At 32.8% G+C, this 18,709-nt stretch overlaps 1 protein-coding gene across 1 annotated transcript in view; it reads left to right on the top strand.

Annotated features, from left to right (window-relative positions):
- LOC106670607 (clavesin-1-like) overlaps positions 1–17,859 on the top strand; it is a 25,856-nt gene extending 7,997 nt beyond the window's left edge. Inside the window, exons 4-7 of the mRNA XM_014401096.2 lie at positions 1–87; positions 3,604–3,797; positions 3,851–3,961; positions 17,576–17,859. The exon at positions 1–87 is cut by the window's left edge and continues 85 nt beyond it. Coding sequence (XP_014256582.1) covers positions 1–87; positions 3,604–3,797; positions 3,851–3,961; positions 17,576–17,734 — 551 coding nt within the window. The 3' untranslated portion in view covers positions 17,735–17,859. The remainder of the gene's footprint in view (positions 88–3,603; positions 3,798–3,850; positions 3,962–17,575) is intronic.
- The last annotated feature ends 850 nt before the right edge of the window (positions 17,860–18,709 follow it).

Here is an 18,709-nt window from a genome sequence, read left to right as displayed (position 1 = left end):
GCCAAGGACAAAATGTGTTAAATGGAAGAGACAGGAGTGGAGCTGTAGTTTTCCTTTATCGAGTCGGACAGTATAACATCGCACAAAGTAAGTATCTTTGACGTCTTTACAAAGTTTTATATGGATATTCTTAAAATTTCTTAACTACATTTATCGTAGTATAGTAATGTCATATCTATATTAATAATTGTGAAAAGTATAATTACAATTTGATAATCTTGACATGTGTAAAATATTTAAATCTCTCTCAAATATGACGATTAGAAAATAAACCGCAACGAAGAATTAATACATACACTCAAAGATACTAATTTAATTAAGAAAAAACACTTTTTAAAAATTGGAAAATAATGTCAAAAATAAGCAGTAACAATGGATTTAATTGCCGATTTAATATTATTAAACACCTTTGCTAATGAAAGTTTGGTCAACTTGATTACAAAACTTTTACTGCATGAAAATATCTCCATCTCGTTGTTTATGTTGTATAAAATTTTAATTAAATTTACAAAATGTTTATTTTAACTTTTAACGGATCTGAACGAAACTTTTTGATCGAAATCAAACATAAATTTACTTGCGTAATATTGTAAGATTATGTGTTAAGTTCGGAAAACAATATTGACGGCTATACTACATTCCATGTAATTGTTAAGTATTATTGATTGTATTGACGTACCTAACTGAATTGCTTTAAACACTGCAAGTCGGTGAAATTATGGATTATTATTAACTATATTAATCTTAAATATATTAGTTTTCACATTACTAGTTTTGTAAGTTTTGGAAATTATTTCTTTAAAAAGGCAAAAACAAATATTTGGACATTGCTGATGTCTTTACTATGAAAAAACTAATGTTGTATCTTCTTGTTGAAAATAATACAAGTATGCGTTGATAAAAATGCACAACGATATAAAATAAAAGCACTTAGAAAATTTTCGAAATTAACTTTTTTCCCTCATGAGACGATCTCACGTATAAAGCAATGTCGATAGTTGGCCCTCAGAGGATTAACTCGTAGAATAGGGGTTATCCTCATATGATTAAGCATAGGCCATGTAAGGTTGATATTCGGACACTTCAGGTCCAAAGCCCGCGTATATGTGCGGTATGTAAGAAACGTTGCTCGATGTGTTTCAGTGAATTGAAAGGTGCCATTCCTCCCCTCCGTGTAGAAATGCCACCCGATAATGTGCTGCGGCACAAGCGAGTTCTAAGTCTTCTGTTCCGATTTGGTGAGGAGCGCATTCACTGTGTAGATACATTATATATACATACACACATATATATACATGTTATGTATATGTACATGTATATATGTGTGTGTACATATATGTATATATACCCACATATTTATACATATATGCACACACACACACAAATATATATATGTTATGTATATGTACAAATATATACATACAGTATTGTGTTTCTTTGTGTACGTTTTGCATGAATGTATATATAGCGCGAATGTGTAGTGCGAGAGTGCCAATGGCGGCATATTCAGTACCCCATCGACCCTCAATTAACTCAATTAAATTAGTTTTATTGTAAAATACAAAATCTGAAATTGGCGGCAAACTGCGAGATGTGATAGCCTCAGCGCTGCACCGTGTGTATGTTTGTTCATCCGCGTGAAGAGTTGAACTTATGACATTACTTTTATTATTTTATAAATGTGTGGTGATTAGTAACCGTTAATCGATATTTATGTAGAAATCGTGAGATGCGGTCTGGTGTGATGTAGGTTTCAGAAAAACATTTTCTTTATCGTGGCAACGTTTCGATCTTTATTGGGATCATCTTCTGAGCCTTGTGTTGTCTGCATTTCAGCAAAAAAGTTCTCTGATTGAGAGCCGATGCGAGTTTCTTTCTTATCATTGTTGGCGATGTCCTTCAGTATACTTTTAGCTTCGTATCCATACGTAGTTGCAATTCGTTCATAGAATCCCATGATCTTCGTTCTTCTCGTGTAGAAATGTGTGGTGACCGTTAATCGATATTTATGTAGAATAAAGATAGAAACGTTGGCACGATAAAGAAAATGTTTTTCTGAAACCCACATCACACCAGACCGCATCTCACGATTTCTACATAAATTATTTTATAACTTGACTATTGATTTATAACTTACACAGTTGTTATAAATCAGTAATCTCCTCAGTGGAAATTACAATATATTGTTTCCGTTTGTTTATTATTTCTTATTACTTTATTATTGAGAAATATTGCGTTCTGTACTATTCAACCATAATCTAATCTTAGAAATAGAAATTATAGAAATGATAAAGGATAGAGTGAGTGTGGTGTTCAATCCTTTTTAAAAAGATAGTTCCTGATGATGAGCTAAAGGGCTCGAAATCTGGATCGTTGCAAAACAACTTACTATGAGTAGAAACTATCTTTTTAAAAAGGATTAATATAATCTTATGTGATTTGTTGACAAAAGTTAAAATACATTACTAACTAACAGATGTATAATTTAAATAATACTATAAAAACGATCTGGCCTTATGGACTGAAACTTGAGGGTTCTGCATGCGTTCCAACATACAACGAATCCAAACGTCCCAATACAAAATCCTTAGAAAAATCCTAAAAACTCCCTTCTACTTAACGAATGAAACCATCCAAACGACCTTAACATACGCTCCGTACTATCAAATCCAGGTATCTTCCAGTTCCAAGATCCACAAATCACTCCCAGTCAACATTAACTCATTCATCCAAAGTTCTCATCCCGTCGAATCAACCTTCCACGTAGGCTAATTTGGCGATGGCCCAGGTATCTCCTGCCTAGTGAACATAGTGATAGTGAAATGTCATGTAATATAATTTGGAGTGCTACTAATGAGTAGCATCTCCATTCTGATTGTTTTTGTTTTTAATTTAGTTTTTTTGTTTTGTTTTTTACTTTTGTTGACTATTACTTGTTACCCAACATTGCGGGTAGCTGTAATATTCATTTAGTTAAAAAATTTCCTTCTTCGCTTGAATTTGAACAATGTTTATTCATGTCATCAATTTTCTTGAAGTGGGAAATAATGAAAATAACAGGAAAACTGTTTGATTTATATAAATACCTCACATTCTATCGAATTTTATTTTTCCGTGTAATTGAAACAAGTCATCAAATCCAGTGTTAAATGTACTTAAATGTTTTGAAGCCAAAAATAATTTAAGAGTGATTGTTAATAATTTACCACTTTGAGCCAATAAATGTCACTACAGTGTTTTACAGCAACGTCGACAACAGCCAGTACTTAAGTGCTAAGCCTCAAATTAGTCACAGAAATCAATTAATTTCCGTGTTCTTCCAACGCATTCATTTTCCGATTATCTTGTGCGGAATTTTTAACGATCCAGTCTAGTTTAAAAGAATCGATTTTAGCCAGTATATAATTTCATGATACGTGCTGGTAATCTGGTACTTGGGTGTACTTATCTGTCGGAAGGGGTAGTTCGTCGAGACGGATGGAAATGCAAATCGGCCGAGATTGCCATCTCCTGCTCACCTCCTAAGAAAATTTACAAACGAAACCGCTTTACCTCGACTCCACGTATCAAAATTAATTTTGTCGTATTTTTATTTGTCAACAGATCCCAAAGATGGCCAGGTGAGTGTCGACGACATATTCAGGACCAACATGCTCGGCTTGGAATGGTGCCTTTTGGAGCATAAAAACCAGATTTCTGGTGCGACCGCATTAGTTGATATGACAGGTTTCAAACTGGCGAGCCACGCCTCTCTCCTGTCACCGTTTTATTCCAAGAGGACTGTTCAGGTCATACAGGTAACTTTGGAACTTAAATTCATCTGGACAACTTGAAAATAAAAAAATTTCAGGACGCCTTTCCACTCAGGTTCAAAGGCATCCATATCGTGAACCAGCCTCTTTACTTTGACGCTTTATTCGCCGTGGTCAAGCCGTTCCTCAAGGATAAAATCAAACAGAGGGTAAGAAGAATTCATTAAATATCAAAACATTTATAAATCACATTGATTTGGCTATTAGTAGTAAATCGTTGTTATTGTTCATAGTATGTGATTGAGGGTCATTTTATATCTAAATAACATTCATGTCCAAAATTGAACAAGCGAACAAATGTGTGGCGGTTAAGACCGTTAGTTAATGAATATTTGGAGGTCGTGAGATGCGATCTGGTCACGATCTCCAAATAATCAAAGCTTATAACGTTTCTAAATAGTATTATAAAATGAAATCAATACAGTCAGAAATAATAAAAATATAGTCAATTAAATAAAGGTTCACAAGGTTAGATTATTCAAAATAGTTAAATATTTGATCATGCTTCACAATTTAAAAGATTTAAAAGAAAGGAATTTCTTTCGGCTTTCTCTGTTTTGTCCTCTTATACTCAAGGAGATTTGTCAGCAGTGTTATCATCATTGATCATCCTGTTTGGCCTGTTTGTCTTAGTCATTTCGAATATTTAAGTATGCGTGTCAACTCTTGCATTAGGTCGAAGATATTTTACTTATGTACACAAAGCAGTCGTCGAATTTATATGTGATTGTTATCAAAGTTAATATTATAAATTATTTAAAATCATTTAAATTTCTAGTTTTTTTTTAGTTATTTTTTTATTTTATTTTTTTTATAACGAGGGTTCGCAACAGCAAAGGTCATATAAACCCTCAGGGTGCCGGTGTTTTTGAAAAAAGCCCATTTGTAAGTATGTCGGATTATTATTTTTCAACTTATATATATATATATATATTTACAGACGTGCTTAATTAATGTGTTAATGCTTTATTAATTTTATTATGTTTCGTGGGTTAATTGACCAAATAACTTCTTTCAATTAATTAATCTTTATGTAAGATATTGGTTGGAATGAAAAAGCTAAAGTCAAAAATTGCTTGAAAAATGGCAAAAAGGAGAGAAAATTCGAACGGTAGGGTGAGATGGGGTGTTGGTGTCCGAGTGGATCTAAGTCACTATAGCTCAAGTGGTTAGAGCAGCGGCGTATTAGCGGAAGGTCGTGGGTTCGAATCCCGCTCGTGACTCTAGCTTTTTCATTTCAACCAATACCTTACATACAGATTAATTTTTTTTACGAGGGTTCGCAACAGCAGGGGTTATATCAACCCTTTTGAAAAAAAGCCCATTTGTAAGTATGGCGGGTTCGAATGCTGGGCCGCTGGATTCGAACCCGAGACCTTTACCTTACAGTGATGAGCGCCGTGTCAACGACTAACTAAACCTTGCGGCCACCGACGCCCCTCAATTGTTTTATTAATATGTATTCTGGGTTTTTGTACAAGTCGTCGCATCTTCAGCTAAAGAAGTCAGATTCAAATCTCTGTCGAGTCTAAAATTTTCGAAATTTACAAATTTAACATCTATTAACGATAACCAACATTTTTTATGTTATCTCTCAATCCTTTGGCTGTAGATGGTATATTTGTTCAGGTGGGTAAAAAGCCTTTTCATTGCGTTTATTACAGTCTTCAATCCATTAGTTATAACTTACAGCACACCAATTAGCTTTAGGGTTTTGATTAGTCAATAAATAATATTAATTAATAAATACAATTTTAGAGAAAAAACAATAAATTTAACTTTACTAGTTTTCGTGGTCTGCTTGACCAAATAATATCTTTCAATTAATTAATCTATATTTAAGGTATTGGTTTAGATAAAAAAGTCAGGGTCACGAGCGGGATTCGAACCCACGATCTTCGGCTAGATACGCCGCTGCTCTACAATTTGAGCTTCCGTGACTTCGATCCACTCGGACACCAACTTCCCATCTCGACGTCAGTTTTTTTTTAATTTTCCCTACTTTTTGCCATTTTTCACAAATAATTATTTAAAATTATTTTTCCCCCTAAACAGAAACCACCGGTTTTCGCTTTTCAACTAATTAGGTCGGGTATTATTATTATTATTATTGTTTTCATTTAATTACGCACGTAGAACGGTTAATGACTTATTAAAACATGGGAAATTACATACTTAAAAATGCTCATAAAAGTTGTTTTAAACGCGATTTAAGAAATGAAATGATTTGATTTAATTTTTGTGGCCTTTTATATGTATTATGTATTTATGTTTTTCAAAATCTATGTTTGGGACATTTGGTCAGCGTAAAAAGATAACGGCGTCTGTGTTATACCACTGTCTATAGTTAATTGCGGAAAATTTCATGTAAAAAATGTAAATTAGAAATTTTCTAATTTCATCATTTGTTAAAAAAATTGTATGTCGATTTTAATTATTCAACTACAATGGTTGTTTTTTATGCATAAAGCGTTTCACATTAGTACTTTTTATGTTTTGTCATTCTCACTATATATTTTATTCATCACAGTACGATAAAATACTATAAAATTAATTGGTTTAAAAATAAATTGCCCCCATTTACTGAACAATTTGTTCATTTTTGTTGTATTTTTTCGCAAGTCTAAGATTCCAAAATTGATTGAAGCAATCATTGATCCCGTCTTATTATCTATTTAAAAGGAAAAGAAAACCTGCCAATAATAGGTCCTTGTGTACTTAATTTAAAAAAATATATATACAAGCCAAAAATATATTGTTTTTCATCAGTTATTCTTGTTTTTGTACTTAATTAGTAAAAAAGCTGTTAAAGGAATTAGAAAAAGCATTATTCGACAACTCAAAACAATAATAAACTGAGAAGTCTATAAACCTAGAGCTTGTTAAATCGAGGCGCAAGCGCGAATTGATCGGACTTCTGTCTGGTCGGGAGGTTGGACCTAGAGCAACCTCTTCTCACGCATCCCCTTGACACTGGTTTTTTTTGTTGCCAACACTTGAGATAAGAAAACCCCTTTGCATTAAACCAAAAAATAAGATATACCGTAAATTGAAATATGTAATTATTGCTGGTATATGAAATGGAGTGATACATTTATTTAAACCACGTTTCTCTCAATAACATAAAAATTACTTATATTGGAACTTAATTTTATTGTATATATATATATATATATATATATATATATATATATATATACATCTTTATTTTTTAATAATAAAAGTATTTGAAAAATGGAACAGTATTTTTGAATTGTTGGGGTTGGAAATTGTTAAAATTGATCCATCGATATAATTTCAATAAAAACAATAAAAAAGGACATAAAAACTGTTTTAAAAGTCAGCTATCAAATATTTTAAGGCATCTATGCAATAAAAAATTTCATTTAGTGCCAGATTTTATTAAAAATCTACACTGTTTTGTCTAGTGGAAAAAAACTTGCAATGTATATATATAAAGTGGAAGGTTTATGGGCCGACAAACAGCTGAGGTCATCGCCGGCCCTCCGCATGTATTCCTTCTCTTTCCTGTCTTTCTCGCGTATTTTGTATTGAACTGCAGCCATTTGAGCATCTCGATCTGGTTACTGACTCTCTGCTTTTACTTGTATATTACGTCGTTATTTTAAAAAGCTAGCCTCTTGTTAGTACCTCAGGTTGTCAATTTAAGAATTGATACACAACATACAATACATAACATATACATCGCCACAAACATAGAAGTCTGGTCACATTCACTCCCCCAGAGTACTCGATATTCCTCGGGGCGGGGTTGAACCCACTCCATTCGCGCTAATAACTTACTTTTACTCTCCAGACGTCACACACTCACCCCAGAGTACTCGATATTCCTCGGGGCGGGGTAAATAACCCCTTCCTTTCATGCTTAAATTACATTCATTCCAACAGAGTAAAATATAAACAACATACAATACTAACATAAAAGTCTGGTCACATTCACTCCCCCAGAGTACTCGATATTCCTCGGGGCGGGGCCGAACCCACTCCATTCGCGCTAATAACTTACTTTTGCTCCCCAGACATCACACACTCACCCCAGAGTACTCGATATTCCTCGGGGCGGGGTAAATAACCCCTTCCTTTCACGCTAATAAATTACGTTCATCCTAATGTAATAACATAAACACCACACAAACACGACACAAACACTTCAGACACAACACAAGCACAGAACAAACATACATAAACTATATACATTTGAAGATCCCTATAGCCCTGAGGTACCGGTACAGCGATTTGTGCCCGCTGCCGTGCCCCAAGACTTGCAATGTATTTTTTCAGATTCAGATTGAGAAGTAAGAAAATTATTTTCACAAAGAATTTTTAATTTAGACACTCATTTTTGTCAATAATTATTATTTTACAAATATATTTATTTCAATAATATTTACTCACGTAGTATTAACTTAACTTTATAATAGTAAATTGTTATATAAAAAATGAAAACTTCAATCAATTACACAAACCTCAAAAACCGATGTTTTATTATTACATTAATGACCATACTTCTAATATAAATAATAAAAAACTATATAAGATAAAATAACCCTTTCAAAATAGGCTTATCAAATAATAAAGATATTTTTATTTTAATGGTCTTTTTAATGTAAACATTTATTTTTTTTCAATATTCATCCAAATATAAGGAAAATATATTTAAATATAAGATAGTAATCAAAAATTTGTTTTTAAATAAAACAATTGCATTAATTAACATAAATGTGTAATTATAAATATGATAAAAGAACACAACCTTATTATGTTTGATAATTAATAATACGGTTAGCGAAATATTTACTTTTTTCTGTAAGCTCATCAAATATTAAAGATGTGAAAGTTGGCCAACAAGTCGACCAAAATTGTCGTTTAATTATGTCAAAAATGTTTTAGAACGTCTTTACACTAAAAAAAATCAAAATCCGTGTTAAGGTGTTTTGGTATGTATTAAAAAATTATTTTTACATATTTTTTTTGCTTTCCATATTCCTCCAATTGTTTTAAACATCATTGAGTTTAACTTTAACTTTAAAACGACTCCTCAAATCCACAGAAAATTTTACAAGAGTCTAGAACTCTATAAACTGCATGTAATTGTTCAAATGTGGACAAATAAATTAGAACGTCAAAAGTCAAAGAAAAGACAGACATACTAAACAAGGCGAAAAGCTGAAACGCGTATGGCAGAAAAGCGAAGATAGCTAGATCAAAATGAACGGGAACAACCAAATTTCAGGTTTATAAAATCACAGACAATTCGGAAATCTCATATCTTGATCGTGTAACTAATGACGTATTGATCATTTATATTGTAAAAGATTAAAAAAAGGAAAATATTAAAAATTTAAATGAACAAAATATGAAAATTTAATTTCTGTATATTTTTTAAGCTTAACTTTAAACAATTAGTTACATGAAATTGAAATTATCTAGTTCAGAAAAAAACTTCAACAACCCCAGACGAAACTGACTAATTTTTTAATTTCTCGTACGATTATTTGTAGAATGAAAAAGACTTTCGGAATGTGAGATAATAAGTTGAGTATCACGTTTGCAAAAATATTTTGTCGGCTTAAGTCAATTTATTTCGATTCAAGCAGTGCATTCAAAATTTCAGCACCAATAGATTTTACGAGAAAAATTTCCTTTGAAACCCTACTTAGTTTTACAGTAAAATAAGCGGAGTAAAAATAATATAATTTAAAAATAATTATAAAACCTTACACGGTAGATAAATATGCACGTATATTTTATGGTTGGTTTTTTGAATAGCTTACAAAAATGTGAACCAAAGTGATTATGATTCATGAATTTTTTATGATTCATAAAAAAAATGTTATCTTATGATCGATTTTCATGTAACTAAATAATTCGAATTATGTTACATTAACAAAATATGTTTTATATATTTTATATAGCTTTTTTATTACTAAATTGAAATTTGAATTTATAAAATTGCTATTATATTGTATGATCTGTTTATTTCCTGTCTAAAAATCTTCTCTCTTAAAAAAATACATTTATAAAAAATTAGTATTTTTAATAATCTCATAAAATATGTAGTTTGGTCTAGAAGGAAATTATTTTTCTTGGTTAAAAAGATTTACTCATACAACTTAATAAATTATTAATTACGACAACTCGTACTTTCTTTTTTTTCCGTTTTACATAATATTTTTTTCACGAGTGATAAAACATACAAGCTTTGTAATGCTAATGTTTACTTAAAGCGAAAATGGTAGAAAGTGTTTATGAATATATATATGTTACCTTTAATATAATCTTTTTAGTCACAAAATGATCTTTGCATAATTTATTTATTGTTTTTATTATCAGGTTTAGAGACAAGTATTCAAAAGAAAGATGACTGTGATAAGCGTTCGGGCCGAGTTAGCGAGTAAAAGGACTTTGCAGATAATTGAATTTCATAATTAAACAAACGTTCATTGAATCGAACTAATTGCATATTTTCCGAGCTTTTCAACTCTAAAATATTAAAACTGTTCATCCTTGAATAAGGTGAAATCGTGTAAAAAAAATTGTGTTGCCAATTTTCAGCAGTGGCGGCTGTACAAAAACGGTAGTTGTTAGGTAAAAAAGTTTCAAAGGTTTCTTAATATATACTTCACATAAGAAGCCAGATTTATATGTATATATAGTTCTTTAGTTCTTTCGTACATAAGAGCATGTTTTCTAAAAAGATCTCTGCTGTCCCAAGCGTTATATCTATATTTCTTATGAGATGCAAAATTGAAGTGGAAGTGGAAAATATATCTTCGTATAAAATGGTTTTTACTTATAATCTAAAAATAAGCTATCTAAGATTTGATTTCTTGGTAAGAAAGACTCAATTTATGACCAGTGTGACCAGTGTTTGAAATAATAACTTTTTCAATATTTCTGAATTCAGTTTTGATAGCCAATTAAAATTGCAAAACGTGGAAAAGAAGGTTTTCCTTTCCAAGCTATTGAAGCAAGACCCCCAAAGGAACACTTCAAACTAAAAGTTCAAACGGATTTATCATCGCCGGCAATTCGAGCATAAATCACAAATCTTCTTACAGACCACCTTTTTTACTCCAAAAAAGAATTTTTAACAAAGGTTCACCTAAGTGGTTTGTAGCACTTCGTGTAGTACTATAAGAAATGAAAAATGCTTTTAAAACGTGTAATGTTAAAATAAGAGCCGAATATACACTTAACCTTATTCAAAGTATTTCCCATGTGTGAAAAGGTTTCCTTTTATTAAAATTAGCTCACGCAATTGAAAAAACATTTTTCTAGCAGGCGAACATAACAATAAAATTGAATTAAAGTGTACAATGTATGTATATAAATTATGGTTTTGCGTGTATTAAACTAGTTTTTAAAAAGAATACTATTTACAAAGCAAGCAAACAAAAAACTGGAATAACAACTTCCAATTAGGGAATATTCGGTCTATACTCGATGAAAGCCCGAGACGGATTCAATTAAAAATATTAAAATTAGCAAAGGCTTGGGGATGTAATGAAGGAGGGGTTTCTTGGAAGTGAACACGTGCAGATGTGATAAGGGAGGAATGTGAAGGGTTGCAACAGATAAGGGTCTAGCGAGGATGTGATAAGGGAGGAATGTGAAGGGTTGCAACAGATAAGGGTCTAGCGAGGACGTAACAACGTAACATATATATACTATATATATATATATATATATATATATATATATACAATTGTCTTGAATATTTTTAAAAAATTTATTTTTAAAATTTTTGCTTTTTAGCTTTTCACCATGTTATGGTTAGATTATTTATTTAGACTGTTCCGATTTTATATGTTGAGAGTCAAATGCGCAATTAGACTGGGTCACTCGTATTTTTTGTCGTTTGTTTCCTTTTTTTAATTTGTATAGTTTTCTTATCTGCATCGGTCGTTGTTAATATTTATTCATTGTTTGTTTAATTTTAAGTTTTCAATTATAGTGTTGGAAGAGGCATAGTATGCTCGATCCTATTGAGTAGACCACCGGACTAGTGGCGTTGTGTCCTTTATTTGTTGTGTTGATAAGCTAAACGCGTGTGGTCGTAACATATGTGTAGTAACTCCATGTATTATGTTCTCGTAATTACACTATTGTTTTATCATGTATTGCTATTGTTTGTGTATCATATAGTGCGGTGTTTAGTGACCGTTAGTTAATGATTATTCGGAGATCGTGAGATGCGGTCTGGTGTGACATAGGTTTTAGAAAAACATTTTCTTTATCGTGCCAACGTTTCGATCATTATTGAGGACATCTTCAGGGCTCCAAGTTTTGTTTTCTGTGTAGATGTGATGATTTTGACGTTTTTGGTAAACATCTCCTAATTAAATATCTGGCCATTGTATTTATCCATATAGAGTTGTTAGTTAATGTTTATTCTTATCCCGGAAACAATCTTCACAACTTCCTATAAAGTCTCAACGGACTATAAAGGAGAGGAAGAACACAAAAGAGCATCAGATACAATGATATGGTACACAGATGGCTCCAAAACAAACGAAGGAACCGGATCAGGCGTTTTCTGTACAAGCTCAAAACATGAGCATTTAAACTCATTAGGGAAGAAAACTTCGGTTTTTCAAGCAGAAATACATGCCATCACTGCTTGTGCCCTGGAAAATCTTAAAAGAGGTTACACTGACAAAAAAATCCTCGAAAGATCAGATAGCCAAGCAGCCATAAAACATTAAAAGAGTCACATCAAAATTAGTCAGTGAATGCATCCAAAATCTCCAAAACCTGGGGAAACACAACAACCTGAAGATATCTTGGGTGCCAGGGCATAGGGGGTAACGAGAAAGCAGACATTCTGGCGAGAGGAGGATCTAAAGACCATACATAATCCCCGAAACTATACTTGGGATAACAAAAACAAATATAGAATTCTCCATCGCAGAATGGATCCAAACAAAACAAAAGGAGAAGTGGATAAACTCTAGCGGTACTAGACATAGTAAACTTATGATGAAACAACGCTCACCAAGACTAGCAAAATCATTGCTGCAATTGGAGAGGGCCAAACTCAGAGGCGTGGTAGGACTACTAACCGGTCATTGGCATCTGAGAAAACATCTACACAACATGGGTATATACAGCGATCACCCCATTTGCAGATTATGTAATGAGGAGGAGGAAACAGCCACTCATATCATCTTCCAATGCGAAGCAACAGCTCAATGGAGGTTTAAATTAACGTACGGAAAAGACTTAGGGAATCAAATTGCGGCAGCAACAGACAATGACCTAATACTTCTAAGAAGAAGGATTGAGTCTATTGCACTGAAGTAAGGAACTAGGAAGGTACAATAAGCTAGTAGGCTGCAGAGCCTGGGTGTGCAAACCCCACTTCCTAGTATCTTTTTTCGACATACCATACAATACCATAATGATTATTCGGAGATGGTGAGATGTGGTCTGGTGTGACGTAGTTAAAAAAAAAACATTTTCTTTATCGTGCCAACGTCAAGAATGAGGTAGTTAATAAAAAACACTTTCTTCATTTTTGTGCTGCGTTTCGACCTTTATTCGGGTCATCTTCAAGGTCTGGGTAAATAAAAAAACATATGTTGATTGGAAAAAATACAATTTGAGATGTAAATGTAAATTTTTAACCACGTATTTCATATTCACATAAAGTGTGGAGCTATTCTGTTTTTCTTTGATCGGTGGGGGACGAGGTAAATCTGGGATATTTTCTTTGATCATAGGCGGTTGTGTTTAACTCAAAGATGTCGAGCATGGGGATTTTCTGGATTAGATTCGGCATTCAATATTGGAAAGGAATTTAATTATTAAGGTGGCTAAGGAAGGAAAGAGAAAAAGAAAAATACTGTTTAATAGTTCATTGCCTTAATGATGTTGTCTTGGCTACGGCTAAGCTTATATAAATATGTAATTAATGCTGTGTGTGTCTCTGTTATTGTAAACCATTTCCAGCAAGTTGCATTTGTATTTGTTTTTTCCGAGTTACGTATTTGTACAAATGACAAATTTTGTTTTTCCAAATTTTAAATTTAGAAGTTTTGAAAAGATTTTGTGTTTGTTTGTTTTTTTAGAAAAAATTAAATTGTTCTGAAAGGATATTGTTCTTTCCTAAAGGAAATTTAACACTCGAGATGTATGACAAAAATTTTAGATAGCAAAAAACATAAAAAAACTGAATATCTGCGAAGGGTTGAGAATCGGTCCATGGTTCATACAACCTTTTTTGTTACATTTGAGATGTAGAAGCACTTGAAAAAATTTACCGTTCGAGTAGTCAGTAAATCACCCAGTATAAATGTGGTGGCGGTTTATTTTTATATTTGTTTACTGTTTTTTATTACTTAAGGCAACGTTTTAATGTTTCGGTTTCTGCGAAGTATGTTATGTTTTTATTTTCAAAGTTGTGTAAGAATACATCTGGCCGTATGGCGGCGTAGGAATCTCATGAGAAAAACAGGCATTCAATTTTTAATTTGGTTGTTTACGATCAAGTTGTCCTTTTTATACTTGCTGTTTTTGTCGGTCAATCGTGTTTCTATTTCAAAGCATCTTTCCAGCATTCCAGCATAAGAAAAAAGAAGTAAAAAACTCAAATAAACTCCTAGTTTTCCTAACCATTAGGATTCACACAGACCCCTCACTGAAGATGGCCAAAGGTCGAAATGCAACATACTGACTGAAGCAGTTTGGGTGGGCAGTCCAAAATGAACGGCAACGACAAATTATACATTCATCACACAGGAAACCACATGCAGAGTTATAACAATTTAACCATAAAATCACTCTACAACGTATAAAAAGGTTGAAAATTGGTGAATTTGCTATTTACTATTTTACTGTTTACCGAAAGCCATAATACAATGTATAGCTTTATCTTTTTTATATCAAACAAAACCTTACATTTATAGAATAATTAATTGAAAGAAATGACTTAGTTAATTGACTTCTAAAGTAAATGGATTAATATTTAATAAGTAAAAAGAAGTGTTACTTCACTAAACAGTTCCCCGTGGCCACTTCGTAAGTCGCTGAGAATCCAATCCTGATTACACCACATTTGAAAAATGGCAAAAAGGAGGGAAAATTGGAAAGGTGCGATTAAGATGGGAAGTTGGTGCTTAGTGGATCGAGGTCACTATAGCTCAAGTGGTAGAGCAGCGGCGTATTTATCCGAAGGTCGTGGGTTCGAATCCCGCTCGTGACACAGCCTTTTTTTATCTCAACCAAGACCTTAAATACAGATTAATTAATTGAAAGATATTATTTGGTCAAGCGGACCACGAAAACTAGTGAAGTTAAATTTGTTTTTTTTTTCTTTAAAATTACTTTATTAATTAATATTATTTATTGGATAATAAAAACCCAAAATAATTGGTGTGCTAGAAGTTATAACTAATGGATTGAAGACTGTAATAATCAAACGTCATAAACGCAATGAAAAGGCTTTGATGGATTGAGGATTGAGCGATCACATAAAAAATGTTGGTTATCGATAGTACATGTTAAATTTGTAAATATGAAAAATTGTACATTCGACAGAGATTTTTATCTGATTTCTTTAGCTGAAGATGCGACGACGTACAAAAACCCAGAATACATGTCCGAGTGGATCGAGGTCACGGAAGCTCAAGTGGTAGAGCAACGGCGTATCTAGCCGAAGGTCGTGGGTTCGAATCCCGCTCGTGACATTGCTTTTTTTATCTCAACCAAGACCTTACATAGAAAGAATAATTAATTGAAAGAAGTAACTTGGTCAATTGACCACTAAAACGTAAATGATCATAAAATCAGGGCAAAATAGGAAAACCCCAAGATTTGAGGGTATATCAAACCTTATGTTAAAAAACATTCCAAAAAAAGCTCTGGTTTTCTCCTCAAATCTGGAAGACAGGGAACCTTATTTTTATTAAAAAGCCCTAGACGCCTGCCGATGATCCATCAAGTTATAGACTCATTAGTCTGTTGACTGTACTTACTAAGATATTCGAAAAGTGCATTCAGCACCGTCTAACCTCCACGCTAATAGCATCATCATAGATGAGCAGCAAGGCTTTAGACCGAGCTTCTCTACGGCAACCCGACTTACTCGCGTAGTAGATCATGTGACCAACATGTTCAACAACAAAAACACACTGGGACGGTCCTGCTAGACATGGAGAAGGCCTTTGATTCGTTCCGGCAGGACGGTATAGTATAAAGGCTCATTGAAATGAATTTCCCAGGCTACCTTATAAAAGTTGTCATGGCTTACTTAAAAAACCGTTTCCGTGTTTCCCTAAACAATGAAACTTCCAGACCTTTCCCAATTGCCGCCGGAGTTCCCCAAGGTTCAATCCTAGGACCATGCTTGTTTCTCCTTTTATATATCCACACCCCTCTCTGAGAAATTGTAAAATTGCGCTTTATGCGGATGACATAGCTGTCTATTGTTCATCCTGGAGGCCTAAGACAATTGTGAAAACATTAAATGACAGCATCACCAGGATTTACAGGTTTTGTCACCGCTGGAAACTCAGAATTAATGTCCCCAAAACTGAGGCCGTATTTTTCACAAAACCACGACCAATATTCAGGGAAACCATTTCCATTCACGGACAGAAAATTGAGTGGTGTGAGGGGGTAAAGTACTTGGGTTTAACTATGGACCGAAAACTTAACTTCTCTAGGTATAAAAATGATATAGTTACGAAAGGTAAAACAGCTATAAAAGCCTTATTTCCGCTGATGGTCCGTGAGAGTGTAATGAGATATGAAAATAAACTAATGATTTATAAAGTAGCTATTAAACCTATGCTGATGTATGCTTGCCAAGCATGGAGTTACATGTGCAAATTGAACATCCAAAAACTGCAAGGTGTATAAAATAGATTTCTAAGATTTATAACCTCACTACCTCGATACACCAGAATTGGCCTCCTCCATGAGAGAACGGGAGTGGAGTATATTAAGTCAGAATTAAAGCTTCTGTCCACGAATTTTTTTATGGGTCTCTCCTCCAGCAAGAACACTACTTGTAGTGATGTAGGAGTGTATGATGTTAACTTTCCATGGAAACCTAGAAGGATTAGGCGCAATACATAAATCTAGGATCTGGGATATATTTATTTTTTACTCTACCAGAGCTGTGATACTAAAGACAATTTGTGATAATTCAATTACTAGTGTTGCATTGTTCTTGTTAATCTCATTTATTTATTTATATTTTTGTTAATTCATTTGTTAATTGTTATCCTATTTGATACCTAGAGGGTTTTTTAAGAATTTTTTTTAATTTTCTTGTTTGATTAATTAAAACTAATAACAAACTAGGACTAGGTGCATTGATAGGAAAAAGTTTTGAAATAGGACGTAAAAATGCCCCGCCACTTCCCCTGCATCATGAATGTTATGTATCATAATGTACAAGTATTTTTTAATAAATGTTTATTCATTCATTCATTCTGAAACGTAAATGTATAGCTTTATGTTGAATTCGGCAAAACGAAGTAGTGAGCGTGCTATGTTCTAATAAAAGAATGGGGTCTTCTTAGTTATTTGTTTGTATACAAAAATTGCATATTGCTATATTGTAAATTTATCAGTACGAAGAGAATGCTTTTCTTACCAGGGCGTTCTATTTGCGAAGTATTGCTGTTTAGAAGACGTGACTTCGTGTAACAAGGTCAAATTTAAGATAAGCACGTGTCTCCAGTTGTAATTTCGATGTTATTATTGCATTTATTATTGATTCCACATTTCAGGTCTTCCTTCACGGAACCAATTTCAAATCGCTACACCGCTTCATTAGCAGTGATGTTCTACCTGTCGAGTACGGAGGCAAGTGCTCACCATCGGATAACACTTCCTGGAAAAAGCGACTCATTGATGATCTGCCTAAAATTATGTATTACCATAAATAACGGCACGTACAATATTTCTCTCCTTATAAATCAATAGTTATGTACTTTTATGAAAGGATTTTTTTTTTATGTCACCTCAATTACTGTTTAACTCTCCACAAATTTAATCCCTTGCATGTTTTACGATCTAGCGCTTTTAAGATTTATTAATATATTTTACATTATTGATAATAAAAATAAATTATGTTCTTTAATCATTCTAATCAACCTGCCTTGAAAGATTTTAATTACGCACATCTAATACAAAATACAAAAACAAAACGTTTTTTAAATTTGGGTTCGAAACCGAAATAGTGCAAGTGTTTAGTTATTTACTAACACGACTGCAACTTTGATTAAAGGATTATTGTATTATTATTCTTCGGAATAAAAATTTAAGAATCAAAACGTTTTTAGTTATCTATGTGATATTTTGTTAAGAGTACGGCTATTTTTTCTAATGAAGAATACGTTGTTATACATCTTATGTACAGGTTTTGCGGGCTTAATGCAACGGCAGCGCGTCGAAAGTACATTGCGGAGGGTGGAGAGCATTTCGAATTAAAATTAAAAAACGTTTAATAAATTCATTCAAAATTTCCTTAAGTTTTTGTATTTTTTATTATTAATCTTTCCACCTTACCAATCCTTCAGCCACGATTATTTTCATTTCCTTCATGAATTTCTTCATCTTTGAAAAAAAAGTAATTAAAAAATAAATTACGCCACTAACAAGGATATTAAATGGAGTATGTTTTCTGAAATTAGCTGGTCTCTAGGTTGAGAAATAATAGTTTAGAATCACCATAATAAGATTTTCAATTTTGAAAAAAAAAATTCAAAGTTCTCGCTATTAAAACGCTTATTTCACGAACGTTTACAAGTTTAGTATTGATCACATCATTTGTAAATTTAACGTAGTTTTCAGTGGTCTCAACGGATTTGTCCAAAATGTTTTAGTTTTGGAGTTATCATTGTTTCTTTGAGGCAATGATT

Source organism: Cimex lectularius, unplaced genomic scaffold (assembly GCF_000648675.2).
Source record: "Cimex lectularius strain Harlan isolate CLEC.00 unplaced genomic scaffold, Clec_2.1 scaffold58, whole genome shotgun sequence".
NCBI lineage: Eukaryota > Metazoa > Arthropoda > Insecta > Hemiptera > Cimicidae > Cimex > Cimex lectularius.
The sequence above is the reverse complement of the archived record's forward strand: the minus strand, read 5'-3'. Positions and strand labels throughout refer to the sequence as shown.